General features: G+C 24.1%; 1 protein-coding gene across 1 annotated transcript in view; it reads right to left on the reverse strand.

Annotated features, from left to right (window-relative positions):
- Positions 1–492: 492 nt before the first annotated feature.
- LOC113548558 overlaps positions 493–20,293 on the reverse strand; it is a 30,113-nt gene continuing 10,312 nt past the window's right edge. Inside the window, exons 2-16 of the mRNA XM_026949503.2 lie at positions 14,271–14,379; positions 13,902–14,092; positions 13,452–13,541; positions 12,824–12,880; positions 11,899–12,004; positions 11,319–11,455; positions 11,059–11,231; positions 8,515–8,604; positions 5,985–6,064; positions 5,501–5,691; positions 3,916–4,008; positions 2,160–2,216; positions 1,972–2,077; positions 1,102–1,238; positions 493–1,013 (exon numbers count right to left, since the gene is read on the reverse strand). Of these exons, the coding sequence (XP_026805304.2) occupies positions 798–1,013; positions 1,102–1,238; positions 1,972–2,077; positions 2,160–2,216; positions 3,916–4,008; positions 5,501–5,691; positions 5,985–6,064; positions 8,515–8,604; positions 11,059–11,231; positions 11,319–11,455; positions 11,899–12,004; positions 12,824–12,880; positions 13,452–13,541; positions 13,902–14,092; positions 14,271–14,361 (1,815 nt within the window). The 5' untranslated portion in view covers positions 14,362–14,379 and the 3' untranslated portion in view covers positions 493–797. The remainder of the gene's footprint in view (positions 1,014–1,101; positions 1,239–1,971; positions 2,078–2,159; positions 2,217–3,915; positions 4,009–5,500; positions 5,692–5,984; positions 6,065–8,514; positions 8,605–11,058; positions 11,232–11,318; positions 11,456–11,898; positions 12,005–12,823; positions 12,881–13,451; positions 13,542–13,901; positions 14,093–14,270; positions 14,380–20,293) is intronic.

Genomic DNA, 20,293 nt, shown 5'->3' on the forward strand with positions numbered 1-20,293 from the left:
ATTATTAATTAAATACATTTCATTTAAGCCATCAGACACATTATAGTATATTATAGTAAAATTATTATTTATATTTAAAAATGAAATCAAAACAAGTATTCATTTTATCTATTGATTAAACTTAAAATATAAGAAGTGTAATATAATATTTTAATATAATTAATAATAAATATGATAGTATCACGTTAAAATATAAAGTAACGTATTGTTTTACTAAGTGAAGTTGAGTTTTTATAATTTCTGTATAATTTCACAATTTAAAATTTAATAAACTCAATAAAATATTTTTAAGTTATTCAGTATTTTTTTTAAGGAAATACTAAACCAACACGAAAAGTATGTTTCTCTCTGACGTATACTAGTAAAATAATTGTGAAGTATTAAATATATATTTAACTATGAAAATATTTATTTAACAATTAATAATATTAATATAAATATTGATGAGGCAAATGATGATAAATGTTTTTAAATATTTTAAAATACAGTCAATTATTAAAATAAAATGAAATCCATAACATCTTAGAGAATATTCTCTTTAATTTTTATAATAGTTAACAAGTAACGTGAGAGGAAAAGTTAATACATATAGGCAAGGTGGCTTATAAATAGAATTACAATTTTTTGTTGTCCCGTGGTTGTATTTGACTTTTTATTGATATACATAATTGACGGATAAAACTTACTTTAAGTAAGCTGTACAATTTTAACCGAGTATGGATATAATTAATTGTAAATAAGTATATGTAAAATGAATACAAAATACCGATTTATATAATATGACAGAATATATACTCTTATGATGATTTAATTTTGTCTACAGTGTCTATTCTATCATCTTTTGTGTTGGCTATGTTTATTTTATCTTCCTTATAAGCGGACTTGTAAAAACCCATGAACAAATAAATAAATGCAATGATATCGATAATTAGGGTAAATGCCAATACTTTTGGCATGGTGCAGTCATATTTATACAGGAATATTATATAGCCTACTGCGATGAATAGTTGAGCCTAGACAAAACAATTTAAAATTAAATGACTTGTTGCAATTTTTTCAGTGCTCGAAAATAATTAGATATTTATATTTTTGGGTACTCACAATTTGTAATCGTGTAACATAAACTTTCCACCACAGATATTTTTGCATATATGGTCCAAGTGCAGCAAGGAAATAATATCCGTACATAGCAATATGAACACTCGAGTTAAGCCACGCACCGTAAGCCGCTTGTTCGCCTGCAAACGTAATTATTTATTTTATTATTAAATGTATAGGTACCCCATGTATTTTGTTTATACGGTGCGCGTAGAATTGTGAGGTATGTTAACAATTATTTCAAATATAAAATCAATAGTACTAATTAAGTAAAATTAAATTTGATACCTATTTTGTTTGTATTATATTTTATACTCCAAATTTTAATTATAGGTGTCTTCTATTCCTAACATTTTAATGACGTTTAAATTAGTGCTCTGATTTTCATTTTCTAATACGATCACATATACGTATATTTCACGTATATATTATACAGGTCATATATACGTATAATTGTAATGGAAAATTGTTAAATTCTCCGAATACATTCTATATAAATATAAATATACAGGATGGTTCTTTTAGACACTCATTTTTTCAAAAGGTATATGTATAATATGTTTTAGGAATTTTTTTTTTATATAATTTTAAGTCTTCAAAATACATTTTTTTCATTGAAGATGAAATATTTGACTATTTTATAGTAATACAATTTTTGATTTTTTTTAACGTTTAAATTATTAAAAGAAAAATATTTTATATAATGTGTATATTAAAAAAATAAATTGTATAGTATTGTTGTTTTTAAAATGAATATTTTAGTTGGTTATATTGATTAGTATACGTTAAAGCAGAATAAACAAAATTCATATCTGTCGATATAGATATAAAAATGGTAACTATGAATAAAATAATTAACATAAATATATTTACTTTTAAAAAATCTTATATGTACCCAACACGAGATTACCATTTTTGTATGATGGTAAACATGCAAAAAAGATACATGGGATTGTTTTTTTCTCAAAACAAAAAATACCTGTAATCAATATTGCATAATGGTAAACGGTAATATAATATTGTATTATTATTTTAGGTGTTAATATACTCGCAAAACTTACTGTATCCAATAAATCAATGATCTTGGAGATGAAGTAAAACCATGAAACAGTGTGCAGCTGTGAAAATGGAAAATCGTTATAAATGAATAATTTAACAATTTAACATGATTAGTAAATTTATTAGTGATGATAGAATTTTTAATGTGTTATGATGAGTAATTTGGCGAGCGAGTAATATATTTTTTTTGGGCCAGTCCAAAAATTCTAAAATAAGAAATCCCATACTACCATTAGTAAATCCAATCCATTGTTTTATATATAATTTTATAATTTAGTGTAAAATATTTTTTCATATGTAACATATAACTAGATGGTAGATAACCTATCTACAATTTATTGTACAATTTGTATAGTAAAATATAACCAAACAATCATATAAGACATAGTAAATAGTTCATCTTAAATACGTTTAAGGATAAATATAGGAATAAACTATGCATTATGAATTATGATATATACATAGATTATTTGTTCTAATGATAAATTTAATATATTTTATTAAACATTCAAAACAGGTTTTTCTAATGTTTTTTAAGGCATTTCAACACTTTTTCGATCTACCGCGATCACACAATTCACTGACATAAGAATTCAATATAAACAAAAGAAAATAACTTATTGATAGTATTATAATATTGTGTATAAAAACGAGATAAATACATGAAAAATTTTTACATATGATATTATGATAAAGTATAATTCTTAGCACAATATGATATTATAATTGTGGCAATTGCCAATTAGATTTATATAGATAATACACTATAAATAGGTACGTATTTATCTAAGTGCTAGAAATTAGTTTTTGTACCAAATATTATATTGTATTTTGATGTATTTTTAAATTAATTAACTCGTTTTATTTATACTATTATGCTTAATAAAAAATATCGTTTATTGTATTTTTAATAATCAGAGTTCTAGATATAAAAATATAATATATATAATGTATTTTTTACCAAAACCTGAATTTTGATTGTGACAGATATGTGCTAGTGGGGGTATAAACTATTATAAATTTATAAAATAAACAGTAAAAATGTGTTACGAGTACCATTGCCCAGCAATTTTTTCTTATTATAACCAGAAACTCGTCACATACGGTTAGAAAAAAATGTTAGATATAAAACGGAAAAATAACCACCCTTCTCTTCTCTAAAAAAACAACAACTTTTTGTCTAACGTAAATTACCCATACAACAAAATTAGAAATGTACACACTATTGACTCATAATATTAGTATGTATTACAGGCCACTCTGCACATCTATTAAGTTTTTCTAATTCCATAAATTCTTCATAAAATAAACATGTTTCAAAATTAATTCGACTTAAGAGTAAAAAAACCAAAATAGATTTTATAAATAGTAGGTTTGCTGTAATTTATTTTTTATTTTTTACAATTTTGTTTAATTTGTAAGTATTTTTTCCTACAATGTAATGATGCAATAAAAAAATAACCCCCTATAAATACCATAACTGACAAATTAATTTATCACTCTTCTCAGAATCGAACCATTACTATTCTTATTGACATATTCCTTATAAGTAAGTAATATAGTCACTGCTATAGTGCTATTCTTGCTGAGTTCAGGCCAGGAGTGTGAAAAGTTCGTTGTACATTTAAAGGATTTCAATTACATATTACATTCTATATTTTTTTTTTTTTTATAGTGAGAAAATAATTTTTTTAAATTTTATTTTGCCTAATATAATATGTAATTTAAAAATTATAACCAATAAAATAATATACTCACACATTTTATTAAATATCTCTCGTGCTGAGTGTCATTAGTGATATGACATAGGTGAGTAAATATATACTTTGGTATACCGGGAATCAAAATAATCTAAAATGAAAAATAAAAATGTTTAAATATAAACTTCAATTTTTTACGATTTTGTCATGACGGTTGATATTATTTATTTTAACATCCAAACTCCGGATATTGTCACTTTCATTTTTCAATTTTATAACTTGTGAGTGAGAGAAGGAAGGGATACATTTTGTTAACATTTTGATAACTATAACTATGTTGTATATATATATATACACACATAATAACTTATGATACAACATATCTCATAAAAACAGTCGTTATATAAACTTATACATTAAACTAATAAATTTCCTTTAAAAATTGCTTCCGATGTTTAAGGTATAGATACTAATAAATGTATTAGAAATAAAACTACATTATTATTTATGAATTTTAGTATTGGATGTTCACGAGCGGCTTTCTAAATACCTCCTTATACACATAATACAAAATAATAATCAGTATTAATTTAATCTTAAAGTGAGGTTATATTAAAATATTATTACTTTATATTTTATAATAAAAATAATAATTCAAGTTATGAATAATGTGTTTAAAATGCTCATCAAGATATATTCTATTATTATGAATGTTTAGTTTTTTAATAATTTTCGCCGAGTTAATTTTCACAAAACAATATTTATGATGTGGCATATTTTTTTGAGTACAAACCATGTGGGTTGTAACTTAATATGTTTGTAGTTATAGACGACGCCCTACATTTTTTATCTCCTAATCTGCACGAAGTACTGGCGTATGAAATAGCATTCAAAACTTTTAATTACTTAAAATATTTAATTATATTGCAAGCATAGCATATTATAACAATAATATAATAACCATGTACACACATGAAATATTTATCTTAAAACATCGTTAGTAATATTATATTACTATAATTTATTACTATTAAATTAATAAAAACCATAAGACCAAAATTGGGTTAGGTTGGATTCACGTAGTAAAATTATCCACTATAGGTTTTTGCTAACTAATAATATAATAATAACATGCTGATAAATATATTTTAAAAATGCTATAATAATTATTAAGTAGCCAGGTAATTAATAGAAATAAGGATTATTGATTTTAATTTAAAGTTTATTAGAAATCGTTTTTAAGAATTTTTAGTCACTATAATTGTATTTTATTTATGATTCGTTGTTTCATCAACGTCCGAGGAATTAGTACAGTAACAATTGTATAACATATGTTCTTCAAATTTAATTTTTCAAAAAAAGTTTATAAAGGGAAAGCTTTTACCATTATAATACAATTTGTATGACAATATATTTCGATACTTATGTTCGCTGAAAATATCATTGAGTAGCTTAGTGTAAATACGTATTTGTCAAACTAAATATTTTACAGAGATCATTTAAGTATAGCACGCGTGCTGTTCTAGTAATTTTAAATAACCTTGAAAGATTCTTAAAAACTGTTATTTTTTTTAGTGTTTTTACTACTAATTGTTTTTTGAACGCAATAATTATCTTCGTAAAATATTAAAATATCAACTCACCCATAAACAAAGCAGACCGTTGTAGGAAAATTGTACAAAGTTGAAAACCAAAATTACTTTAGTAATATTATATGGTTGACGATTCTCCATCATTTTGGGACCAATTTTTATCACGAACAATAAGTACACAATAATTATCCCGAGCACTGGCCATGGCTTGTTTACGAATAACCATGAATCGATTTCTTCGTCTACTTAAAATAATAAACTTTTTAATATTTAATTTAATTTATATTACCTATATAAATTATATGTGATCATATGTATAATTTATACAACACATTCGATGCATAGAATACACATATAAAATATAATACATATGATATTATATGTTTAAACTTAAATATTATTTAATATGCTTTAATGTTTATTTATTTAAATATAATATAAATAATGAGCAGATATCGCGTAACTACTTACAATTAATGACCTGTATCCTAAATTGTTGTAAGCTTAAAAATAGTCTATACAAATTATTGCTTACCGTACTTAACTTCACTTTTTACAAACTCTTTGAAAGAATCTTTTGTCTGAATTATGTAGTTTAATATAGATGTATACATTTTTTTTTATTTTCGCTTTAAATGCAATTGTTTTTCATCAATGTAAAGTGTGGATTCTTGGACAAAAAAAATATATATCGATTAATATGTATAATGATATACAAATATTATAAATTATTTAAATAATTTTGTCACAACGAGTAATTACATCTTTTATAGAAAATACCTCGATAAAAAATAAACGTTTAAGTTATAAAATAAAATGACTGACCATTTTAGTAAGCTTTTACATTAATTATTAAAAACAATGCAAAAACGTATTTAACTTAAAATAGTTACCTTATTTCTAATTAAGATGAATATTTTGTCAGGTCCTCGATAGAGGATAAAATAATTAGTGAATATAATTAGTGTTTATGGTACTATAATATAAATTGATTTTGAACAAATATGTTTCTGTTAACAAAAAACGACCGAGTTGTTTACTTCATGGTTATGTGTAGGTTATGTGTACACATTGTTAAAATTAAGACAAAACACTGTTTTCGTTATTAGAACTTCATATTCTTCTCGTGAACTATTGTATATTTATAATTAAATTAATGTACAGTCATGAGCGCGTATTGATTTAATTTGTTCAACAAATTTGACGAACTATATAATACCCGTTTTCAATTGGGTATTTACTTTTGGTTTTAAATGAGTAAATCTTAGTACCATACAAATGCTTATATATAGTAATTCGTAAGTTTTAATGTTAAGAAATGTATGGGAAATAAGCACACTCGACTTGTATCTTTTAAATGTTCAATAGGTACTCGATATTTGATTGTAAGTCCCGCTTACTGCGTAAGAAAAAAAAATACAGCACTGTTCTTATAAAAGATTTAAACTTCGTAACACGCTATACACGTTGTAAAATAACTTACTTACCGAAAATGAATTTAAAGTGAAATAGTAGAATTTTATCGAAAATATTAATTTATAAATCACATATGTATATTGATACATCGATTTGGTATAGAATATATATATATATAATATAGCTTAGCGTGACAATTTATTTTTGTTTTGGTATTTAAAAACATTAGCAACTCCCACCCAATAATTCGATTCAGCTTTCAAGTATAAGTATACGAGTACAGCTATCAATCATTTGAAAAAAAAATGGTCAGGACTTATTAATAATTAAATATTAAAAAAACATTATTTAATTTATATCTAGAATTATTATTTTTTTGTGTTATCATTTTTTGAAGCACTGTCGACAGATTGAACTCGAATAAAGCAAATTATTGTAAAATCCAAAACCTCTTCATTCCACTTGGCATATAAAAATTCAAATACACTATTGTTATAATTTTTTTATTAAAGTTATGACACGTTACTAATTATTTTTACAATTATTAACAACTTGACGATTACAATAATCAATTAATATTATTAACAAATATTGGGTTTAAAATAATTGAAATGAAAAATTTCACGCATAAGAATACACCACATATTATGTCGATTAGTCCACCAGTGCATTATATTATAATAATAAATATTGCATCAGTTGTGACGAATCATTTTTAAATCGACGAATTGTATCATTGGTACCTATGTCTTTTAATGTCAGTATTCGTTACACGATAATAATTAATTTAATTGATTTATGTTTAGTAACAAAAGAAGACCCGTGTTAAAATTAAAAAAATTATAACATTTTAATTTTAATATTAAATCAATTGCAACAGCCTGTAAAATAAAAGATTACTTCTCGAGGAATAAATATTAAGCGTCTTAAATATTTTATTCAAGCATTGCAAAAGTAATTTCGACATTTTTCGATAATTCTAACAATAATTTATTTAATTGACTGTGACGTTTGAGTTGTATTTTAGAAAGTCAATGTTATTTTTTTATATTAATATATATATTATTTATATTTCAATATTATTGCAAATCATTGTCTTACTGATTCATATTATATACTTAAATTATTTGATTTAAAATATTGTAAATCGATGGTAATAATTTAAACATTGTGTAAACAATGTAAACACTATGTAAATTAAATTACACTATTGTATCAATAAATGTTATAACTTCAACAGAATGCTTTCTTGGTGAGACAAATCATGAACGCTCGTCATAGAATATCCAAGACAACCCTAGTTGCAGATATAAACTTTTTCATATTTATTTTATAAACACAATATTTAAGATTGCACGTTGGGACTTAAAATAAAGTTTACTCAATTTTTTCAAACATGAACAATCTTAAAGTATAATTTAATTTGTTATTAATATTTATAATTTATAAAAAAAAGTTTGAAACAATTGAAATATTATAAAACAAAGAAAAATAACTTAAAATGTATTAATTAAGTTTATATATTATTGTAAGGAGAACTGCGAAAAAACTGTAAAACAATCAAGTATTAACATTATTGCAGTAATAGCTCTAAACGCAATTTGAAAAACGATTTATAATAACTCTTAACTCATATTATTACAACTTACTGCAAATGTTCTAGAACATATTGAAATAACCATCCTAGATGTGTTGCAAAAACCACTGAACTGGCATCTGTATCAAAAGTCTTAACTATCCTGCAAAATATGAAATATGTAATGATATTCAGTAATCACCCACCCCGTAAATAGTTTGGGAATTTTTAAAAATCTGTAGAAACTTAGGAAACATTATCCAGATTGTAAAAAAGAAAACAGAAACGACATTAAAGGAAATTTAAATTACGATTTTAATACGTATTGACTACTGATACTGTGTAAAATCTACCATACAACTGCATCTCATATTAAAATTATTTAAATAATAGCCAAATTTATTCTAATGTAACAAAATTAAACATAGTAGTCCAGACTCACATATATTCTAGAGTTCTAGAATAAGCAAAACAAAAACCTAGAAACCCAAGTTAGTAGTCACCTCTTTCCTAATTAGAAATGAAAATAACTACAGTGCCTAAATCGTAAGTCAGAGAATTATATCTAACTATCTAATTATCTAACTTCAACTAAGTAAAAATTTGTATTAATCAGGTTATAAACTCATGAAAAAAAAAGAAAAAAAATATAATATTATATTTAAAATAGGAGATGCTGTTGATGAACGGTGTCCTCACTTGAATTTATGAAGCCATAAAAAAAGACGCGAAAGACATTTCAGGAGAGGGGGGGTTGAAAAAATGTTCAGAAATATCATACTATTCATTTGTAGGTTAGGTAATTTATTTTTTGTTTCTGATATTTAGGGGGCGGGGGTTAACACCCCCACTCCTGCATTCGCATCTGAAGCCATCCGTATTTATATCACGATCGATATGATCTATTGTTATCAAATTTACTTATTATGCTACATATTTTTATTTTTTAAATAAAGTTAAAAAAACTTGATCTGTTGAAAATCAGAAACGTGCAATGTCAGACAATTTGTGTAATATATTATGTACACAATTTGTATTGAATTTGTCAAATAAATAAATAATGCTGAATTAGTATTTAATCATTAATAATTATTTATTATTGAAATTTTAAGTTTACAAAAATAGATTATTATTAATAAATAAATAAGCTCACAATAATAAAATATTCTAAAACTAATACTGATGAATGATTAAAAAATGTAAGCTACATAATAATTATCAATTATACCATAAATATTGCTTTAGCCATAAGTATTTAATTATGTACTTAACTATACGTAACGATATTAATGTAGACAAGTATACAATTTATGATATAAAATAACATTTGAGCTACACTTTTAAAGATATGCACTTTCTTAAGTTATTGAAATATTTATACTTCAACAATTTATAAATGTACAATGTTTAATTATAGAATTGTAATCAATTATTTTTAAGAAACTAATTTAATACGTTTTAGCGAGAAATAGCAGTCTTATTGTGAAATAGCTATGATAATTTTTTTTTTTTTAACATATCGGTAATTTATTCAATGATAAAAATATAAAACACCAGTAAAATATTTTATAATTATAATCATGACTTATAGAATATCCCACGGGGCTTGAACTTTTAAATAGTAAGTACGATGGAAACTAAATTAGGTAAAAGCTAACATATTTAGCACATCATAGAATATCCTATCATCACATCATTGATGTTCTTATGCGGCTATGTCATAATGTATGATGTTGTTACATAGCAAATTTTTATAATTTTAATAATTATCATAATTATGGTTCATAATATGTTAATCATTAATTAATAATTATCCTTCAGGATAGACCCTAATCTTAAGGATAGATTTTTTTTTTTGATGTGGCTTTTAACACACAATTACCTATTATAAATTAACTACCTATTAAATTATGATGTCATATTAATAATAAATCACATACATACAACTGTTTGGATAGTTAAGTCAACAAATAAAACTTATCAAATAATTATTAAATATATTGTGCATATACAAAATACTAAGTTTATAATAAATATATTTTTTCAAATATAAAATAAGTCATAACATTTAGAGTCATTACTTAAGTATATAGGAAAATGGAATATTGTAATACATTAATGATAACAATTTAAATATAATATATACTTATATACACATGGTATTGACAATGCTCTATCCTCGGTTGTTATTAAAAGTGATATTGTACAGTCATAAGCATATGAAGTCCTTAAAATACTAATTACATAAAATATATGTGTAGACGTTACACAGATATTGAAATATTAATATAATATTATACATACTAATTAAAACAATATGCCTTTATGGGTAAGAAAATAAGTTTCATTTATAACTGAAATCATAGTTCATCAATATTGTTTCGTTATTGTTATTAATATAACAACTAACTACACGACGCGATGTGATTCTTTGTACTCAAAGTGAATTTAAAAAAAAAATACATATAATGTAAAGAACTCTTATTAATTGTACTAAGCCTAAGAAAAAAACAAAACAATTGTAAAGATATTGATAACATAAAAAAAATATAGAAAATCACATTTTCGCGAACAATGAAAACTATGAAAAGGTAGGCATTTTTTCTTGTTTGTTTAATTTGCGTGTACTTTCGCTTTGCGGCTTTGTTCGTACGTTCTTTTATAGAACATTAAGAATAAGTACAAAAATAATGAGACATCAGCAATCACGTATAGCATAAATAACCTCGGAAAACTGCAGTTAAACGTATACAGGCCAGCATTATATGCCATTATCGATAGGAATTGAATCTAAAATAACGTCATAATAATTATCGGTTAAAATCATTAAAATTTCAAGAAAGTAATAATATTTTTAAATCAAATAAGTGAACTTACGATTTGCATACGAGTCAAGTATTTTTTCCACCATAAGTATTTTTGCATATGTGGACCCAACGCTGACAAAAAGTAGTAGCTGTACATAACCGTATGAATAAATGAGTTTATGAGTCCACCAAATATCAGTTGTTCTCCTAAAAATATGATTTATTTGTTAATCTTGTAATCATTAAACCTGTGTTTTAACTTAATGTAAAAATTATTGAACTATGCTGCCTACTATAAACTTAAACTTAATTTTATTAATATGAAATATACATTAAAACATGTATTTATATAGTACATATCAATAACAATATATATAAGACATAACATATGAGTTTTGCATAAAGAGTAATTATTTACCTTTTTACTTGATTATTTATTAACATATATTTTAAATTCTAAATTAAAATTTTAATAATTCTATGGTTTTTTTTTTTTTTTTATTGATTTATTAAAGTTCCGTGATAATTATACACAAACAATATATATATAATTGTTGGTGTTAATAATTAAAGTTTTTTTTTTTTTTTAATAAAAATAGTTAAATATTTTACTTTTAAAATAAAAAAAAATAAAACATTCTTTTTTTTACCTTTTATGAACCGTAGATAAGCCCAGCATGTGATTACCATATTTACATGATGATAAACATGTAAGAAAGATACTTGCGATTGTTTTTTTCTCAAGACGAAAAACACCTGTAGTGAAATAAACAAGTTTATAAATTATTCCATAATATAGTAATGATAATTGTGATGGAAAATGTATGGAATTTCTGTAGAAAAATAAGTATGGTTTCACAATTGTACTGACGATACTTTTATAAGGTAAGACGTTTTATAATTTATACTAAAATGGTTAGTAAATGATTGAATTAGTATTGTAATAATATAATCAAATCTTATGACGCGTTTTACTATAATTCACAGTTCTTGCGGATTTTAGCTGTCTCATTTATTTCACAACCTGTTACAAAAATGTAAACAAGTGTGAAGTAAATGTGATACGCATGCAGGTATTAAATGAACTTCCAAATGATTGTTGAAATATAATTTTTTAAATATTATACGATATCAATAATCGTTATAGATGTTTTACTTGATTGTTAGTTATTACTTAGGAACGTGAGTTGTTTGGTGTTATTATTAAATCAATGAAATATGACGTAGCATTCATTCGGGCAGAAATTAGTTATAAGAACGGTGCGTTAATAACAAAATTAGTTTGATCGTATCAATCATGTACGAGTTAATTTCCGTTTTATTTTAGTTTCTGTGACTAAGGGATTAAAATACGTCAATTTTGATGTATGAATTGCGATATGAATGATTTGATACATAATATAATTGAAGTTCGGTTAAGGAATTATTAGTTTTGGCATTGAATCGTTCAATATTGTCGTATTGTATTTAACAACACGGTAATAAATATGTCGTTTAACCGTATTGAGAAAAGTAATATATTTTTAATTTACCAATGTTTTAGTTTTGTAAGTAAAAAAAAAACTAAATACTTACTGTATCTAATAAATCCATTACTTTGGATAGGAAAAAATACCACGAACCTTTGTTTAACTGAAACATTTCAAAATTCAACGTAATATTAAACAATACAATTATATATAGGCGTATAATAAAATACTTAAATGAGTACTATGACATTCTATAGAATATGGATATTTAATGAAATTCTTACAAATAATGAATTCGTATATTTAGATTAAGTTTATTGGATTAAGTGTGAATTAATTTAGTAACAATTATTAATTGTATTAATTTAGGTATTATAAAATATAAAAATGAATGATACCATTTTATTGTAGAATGAACTTCTGAAATCACGCAATTAAATGTGTATTTCTATTTAATATGTAAAATATGAATAGCAATATGTTAAACATGTTTGCATTTTATCTAATAAAAAAATAACTTTAAATTTTAAATGATTTTCTTGAAAAATAATGTTTTTTGAGTTATGTCATTCTTGTACTTTAGCGATACATAGAAATATTAGGTATTTAAATTTTAAATATCATTCTTTAACTATTAAAAAAAAAAAAAATGAATTAGATTAAATGTTAATTTGAGTACAAACAAATGTATAGAATTCATAAATATTTAACTTAATCAGTTTGATTTTGCTTACCTCGTGTATAAGAAACTGATTGAGATTTCGAGGGAGTGGATGGCATAAATGATTCATATGGTAGTTAACTGCTCCAGGCGTGACAAAAAACTAAAATTGAAAAAGTAAATATACTTATATTTCTTTTAGAATATTAGTTGATAATGTATTTTAAATCTTAATCTATTACTCATCTTCATACAAATCACAATAAAAGAGTTGCAGATTTGTTTAATAAGTTTTAATAGGTACATTTATATAAATCGTGTACAACATTTAAATTTTTGTAGAAAAAGAAATATCCTCAAAACTGATTTTGATTATCTTTACTATTATTTCTCGCATCACATCATATTACGTAATACGTGAACTTTTAACGGGGACTTTTTAAATATATATTTATAATCATAATTATTTATTATGAGTGCAATATTATGAATAACAATACAGAATAATAAAAAGCTAACTCACCCATACTACAAGCCAACCGTTATAAAGTGTTTGTATAGCATTATACAAAAGCATCACATATTTTATGTTAAACGGTTTCCGGTTTTCCATCATATTTGGGCCGAACTTCAATACGAACAATAAGTACACAGATAATATTGAAAGTACTGGCCATGGTGTACTCATAAATGGCCACGAGTCGACCACTTCATCTATAATAATATCAATTACAATATTTTAGTTGTACGCAGTTATATTTATTAAAGATTATTCATCCTATAAATGAGTAACATATTGAACGCGCAAGTATCTACGTTGGTAATGATACTTAATGGTAGCTTAAAAGTTTATTAATAAAAAAAAATAGTCAATTAATTTTAGATTTCTTACCAAAAACTAGTTCTTTGTCGAATAATTTTAATAATTGATCTTGTGTTTCAGACACGAAATGATTCAATTTTGCTTGTGTCAAGTTCGCCATGGCGCTTGATTCGTTCTCCTAAAATTACAGAAAAAAAAAAAACATCCATTTAAATAGTTCAAATAATAGTAATTCTGTTTTAATAGAATATGGGAATACTTATTAGATATATTACAATATATATTAATCTATATTGTTTAAATTCCATCGAATATTTTTTCAAATAGTTGATGACTTTATAATACAAATGATAAAATGATATATGCTATAGTTTTTGAATGCTTAAACATTTTGTTTGATCTTAACCAATACTATTTTAAACTAAAATTTAATAATATAGTCTTTCAGAAATCTAATTATATATAGTTAACATTTTATGCTGTCTAAAAAATATATTGAAATACTTTCATTATTTAGATTGCAATATGAATTTTTCGTTAGTTAACAAGATTTTATATTTTAAATGTGAATTAAAAATAAAAAATATATATATTTTTTTATTTGTTATAAATTATACACAATCTACCTATATCTACCAGTAGGCACAATAAGAGTATGAGCTATGTGAAAAAAAGAGAAAAAACGTGATCAATTTGAATGACCCATTGATGGACATTTCGTCTTTTATAAAAATAGAATATAAATTATAAATTTTTTAATAGTTAACTATTGTTCATGTTTTTCTCTAAAATATGTTCTATTTTTTTTTATAATTATCGAAGATAAGAATATAATGGCATTATAATAATTTTGTTGTTGTCTGTAAATACTTTTGTTTTTAAATGCTGAGTTATACCAATGTATGTGTCATTTAATTTTATAGAAATGTCGTCAGGTATTGTATTTGATATTCTAATTGGTGTTTTATATTTTGTAAAATTTAATTTTCAAACACTTACAACTAAAATTACTCCTACGTATTTTTGACTAAATTAATAATATTATTTTGTTTTAGGTAATTTATATACAATATATAAATCTCAATCATTTCATATTCATCAGTTTTAATCAATATAGGTACTTATAATTAGTTATAATAATATTAATAAGTTTATTTAGCAAAAATATATAATTTACACTAATATATGCGAAGAAAACGTAAGACACATATTTGCAGCTCCCCTATTAGCACAAGCGAATTACTTTATAAAATTAATTTTGAAAAGCGTTATTTAGTTTTAATAAATCTTATAGAATAGAATAAAATATTAATATTTTATCAATTTTGAAATAGACATTATAATTTAAATAAATTATTATTTAAAATCTTTTTTTAATGTTTTCAATAAACAGTCATTGCTTTCAAAATAATACAACGTATTATAATAACGCTTAAAAATAACTTTGTACCAAGGTTTTTACACTGTTGTATTGTAATATTTAATATTATAAATTTGGCATGTGGTTTAGATACATTTATTTTGTTATTCTTTATTTTCTCGTGGGCGTTGAATAATGACTTATTTATAGATGAGTATAAAATGTAAGTAAGGGAATATTAATAATTATTTCCAATCATATTAAGATGCGCATTGTTATTTATTACTATTCAATGATCTAGGTAATCTTTTTTTGCGCCTTTAATCTTAGCTGGCGATACGGGTATATTATGCAGTATTTGTTTGTATAATAATTACGCCGCAGCCCGCAAGTACTCGTGTCGAATAGTGATCGAATTATTACTTATTTAAATTCGTATTGTAAAAGTTTTAATCGTCTAACTTTTAAACGGTGTCACACGGCTAATATTATTATAATATGCTACCTACCGGAGACTAGACGATTTGTAACGATTATATAATACGTGACTCAACGACCATATATTATATTATGATAAAAAGAAACAGCATCACAGATAGTCATGCGACTCTTACGCATGAATTAATGTAACACAAACAAATCAGGTTCAGTTCACGGCGTTGTAATTTCTCACAATTGAAAATCGTACATTATTGTATGGTCGCGGATACCAATTTTTTTTTTATTTTTATTTTTATTAACTACCAGTATCAACTCTTTAAAAATTCATGTCAAGGCGATTATGTACATAATAATCATCGTGCGTTTTATTTTATACAGATACCGAAAATATTCTTACTAAAAACTTTCCGTCCGTCCTCGGTAGATGATCGTTCTGTGTTACGGCGATTTACGGAATACTGTCGTACGAGTTTCGCGGGCGGTAGCGTGTACAACATGTGAACCGAGTGTGCTGCACTCGCGACGACGATCGTATTATGGAATTCTCCAGCCGACAACCGTCCACGTTATAACTATTAAAGACGATGTCTTCGGTAATTATTGGCTGATGGATAGTGTTTACGAAACGCGCCGGTAATTATGCTAATTGCAATGAAATATGATGTTTGACCGATAAACAAATAACGAATTTTGTGTGATTTCCGATCGAGAAAGTTTTACGTCATTCGGACGGCGGCAGGCGGTGCGTATACCTGCAGTTTAATAATGGTATACCTCCGTTAATGACCTCTCGAATATTAGGTGACGACGTTGCAGTGTCACACAAAAATGTTATTCCCCAACTAGAGCAAAATATACTATGACTCGAAATGTCAAAATAATTAATAACAATATTTCTGATGAGGTCAAACGATATTGTTCGTGTAAAATATCGTTTTAAATTCGAGAGTAACGTATATTGATAATGGACGTTTCAGGGAAACGTACCAAAGTATCTATGTAAACGCGTTAAAAGTGAAAATAGTTGCACCATGTTTAAACGTTTTAAGTTATATTTTAGAATTTTAATGAAATTATGTCTTATGAATTGTGTTTTACAAGTTGTCGACACGGTTATTATCATTAAAAAAAAAATATTTTTAAAAAGTCACTGTAGTTGAAAGTGTGTCACATAGTTTAATTTTAAAATGGTCATGTGGATTAAAAAAAAAAAAATGTTAATAAAGTTGTTTCAGTATATTTTGAATTTTTACAAAAAAAAAACAATATTGCTAAATCTTATACCAATTATTGTTTGAAAAATTGTAAAAAATATAACAAATTTATCAAGTGCAATATTTTCATGATTCAATTATAATTTATAATATTTCAGATACTGACCATTGATTCCTGATATTAATTAGAATATTACTGGAAAATTACACATAAAATAGCCAATTGGTTTGTTTATAGACTAAAAATTTATATTACTGTTTTAATTATTTTATAAGTTATTTTTATATTATATGTATGAAACTAATATAATAAATTAGTTATTAATGTTCATTCTTAATTTTTTAAAGCTAAAATTTTCATACATTTCATAAGAATCGTATAGTTTCAGTATTCAAAAGTGTCGGGAAAAACTCTGAAAAAATAACGGAAAAACGGGAATTTTTACGCATAACCACTTTTTGACAAAATCGATTTTATGATTTTGCTTTAACTCCAAAACGAATCATTGTAAATACTTGAAATTTTCACCAAATGTTTATATTATGGTTATCTATTTACGATTATTTTGACCTTTTTTAAGCTACTTATAGACAATTGAAATTTTCGATTTTTCAAAGTTTTTTTTCTTAAAACGCCGATAAAAAAAATTTTGCTATCCAAAAAATCTTTAAAATTTAATACAAGGTTTATTATAAGTTGTACTTATTGTAGTAAAAACAAAAAAATCAAAAATCGTTAGTCACAATTTTTTTTTATAAGCATTTAAAGTTCAAATGTTTACAAAATATATCAAAATCACGAACATTTGCAAGGAATTTTGAAGTTGAAAATTCATAAAATTTTTGTGATTTATATTTAAGGTTCAAAAATCCAATACAAGGTTATCCATAAGTTTCCTTTTAAATAACTGTAAAAAAAATTCCAGCGTCAATATAGAAAACATTTTATGAGCGTATGAAATTTAATTGTTTACGAAATCGCGTAAAATAACGATATATTATAATTTAAATATAGGTAATAATATAATATATCCAACTATTTATCATTGACTGACAAATCATCTCCGTTCAGAATCGTTTTTCGTATACAATGATACCCGTCATTGCATTCAAATTTAACACATCCATTATAGTGATCAGTGACCTACTCTCCATCTCTACTATACAGCAGAGCAATACCCACTTGCCCATTTTTTAATATTGAATTTATTTTAATTTTTGTTTTTGGAATTTTTAAATATATACTTTTAGATCATACATTTAAATTCTTGAGATATTTTAAACTAGTTTGGAAGTGTACTGTGGTGATACAAATTTCTGTTTTTTTAAATGAAAAATTTCCTTTATTACTATATATATATTATTTTGTGGATATATTTTCAAAAGTTTTTTTATCTTACTCAAAATAAGTAGTATTTCAATTATTATAATTTTTATAATAGTTCTTAAAAATGTTTTTACAAAAATAAAATATCGATGTATTATTGTTTAGTATTTATTACACTTGGATAAATTTTATAATTTATTTATTATTACAATTTTAAAACTATAATGATAGTCCCCATATCTGCCAAACCCATTATCATGGACTTATTATACCTATTTTTCTTAAATAACTTAAAAACTACTCTTTGGAATTTTAATACATTTTTAGAAAAATTATCTACTAAATAATTTATTGTTTAAAAGGGGTTTATCATCTGAAAAATAGAAATTTGTATCTTTACAGAAAACTTCTTAAACAATATTAAAAAAAAAATCAAGAATTTGAGTACATTTAAAAATAATCCTATAATCAAATTTTGAATAATTGAGAAAATTTATTGAGCAATGAGCATTCTTGGTAAATTACTGTATATAGTCAGAGACGGAAAAATTCCATTAATAACCTAATTCATATTTGTCAGACTTCTAAATATTATAAACATTACTATAATTATATATTCTGATCAATAATTATCCGTAGATAACCCTAAACAAATGTTATTATTAAACCGTATTACTTGAAAATGAATAGGTACCTATTATATTGGTTATGGTCTATAGACTCTTTCATAAGCCCTGTAATGGACATAAATTAAAATACGTATGAGAAAAATATTTACCTCAACTCCTATTAATTAATTTTTAAAAGTCTATTTCAAAACTTTGTATCAAACTATAGAGTAATAAGGAAATTGCGAGTTTTAGCGAACAACGTATATAATAAAATTATAAAATTATTTTAGCACATTCAAAAGTTGCTAAAACATTGCGATATTTACTAGAGTGTATACTTGTAATTTTAGGAATTTGGTAGAGCATCATTTTTGTCATATTCATTATATTGTGGTCACGATAGTAAATTTTTAATTTAATTACATTAAATGTATTTCTTCTAATTTACACGTATTCGATAAATTAGTTTTACAATTTTCAGAGTATATAAGTTAATAAAATCCATTTGAAAACAACTATATCACTGTAATTTTAATGGTCTTTCATTTTGTATTTATGATTTAATCTATTTGAAAAAATTTAAAAACACGGGATTTAAATTGTATTTTTATAGTTTCATATTTAAGAAGCAGTATTTTATTTCAGTTTAAACTGACATTAAAATTAGACAAAAAAAGAAAAAAATTAAGTTTAAAAATGTTTTTCTCTCTTTATAAGTTATTATATTTTGTGACGTACTACTATTATACTCAAAACATGTAAACCATACAACATTTATTATGTACTTTCATAATGCGATTCAATACAACAATAATATGACAGACTGGATTTTTTTATAAAACTTCATCCCGCTATTTCCCACTATTTTTATTTGTTTACAAAATACTAAAATAACAGTAGTCAGGATTGCAAATAAACTCGTTTGTTTATTATTTGATGGGTTGCTTTATCATTTTTAACTCGCATAAGATATTATGTTAAATAGTAAAACGTTTACATGTTTTGGTATTATGTATTATTAAAAGTGGGTTTTTGTATGTTGTCTAATTTTCGGTGTTTTTTATGTTATTAAATTGAAAATTAGACACAATGAACGGCATTGACTTTCTATTGGGGTCTAGTATTGATGTTATTTCAAA

The sequence above is a fragment of the Rhopalosiphum maidis genome, chromosome 4 (assembly GCF_003676215.2).
Source record: "Rhopalosiphum maidis isolate BTI-1 chromosome 4, ASM367621v3, whole genome shotgun sequence".
Taxonomy (NCBI): Eukaryota; Metazoa; Arthropoda; class Insecta; order Hemiptera; family Aphididae; genus Rhopalosiphum; species Rhopalosiphum maidis.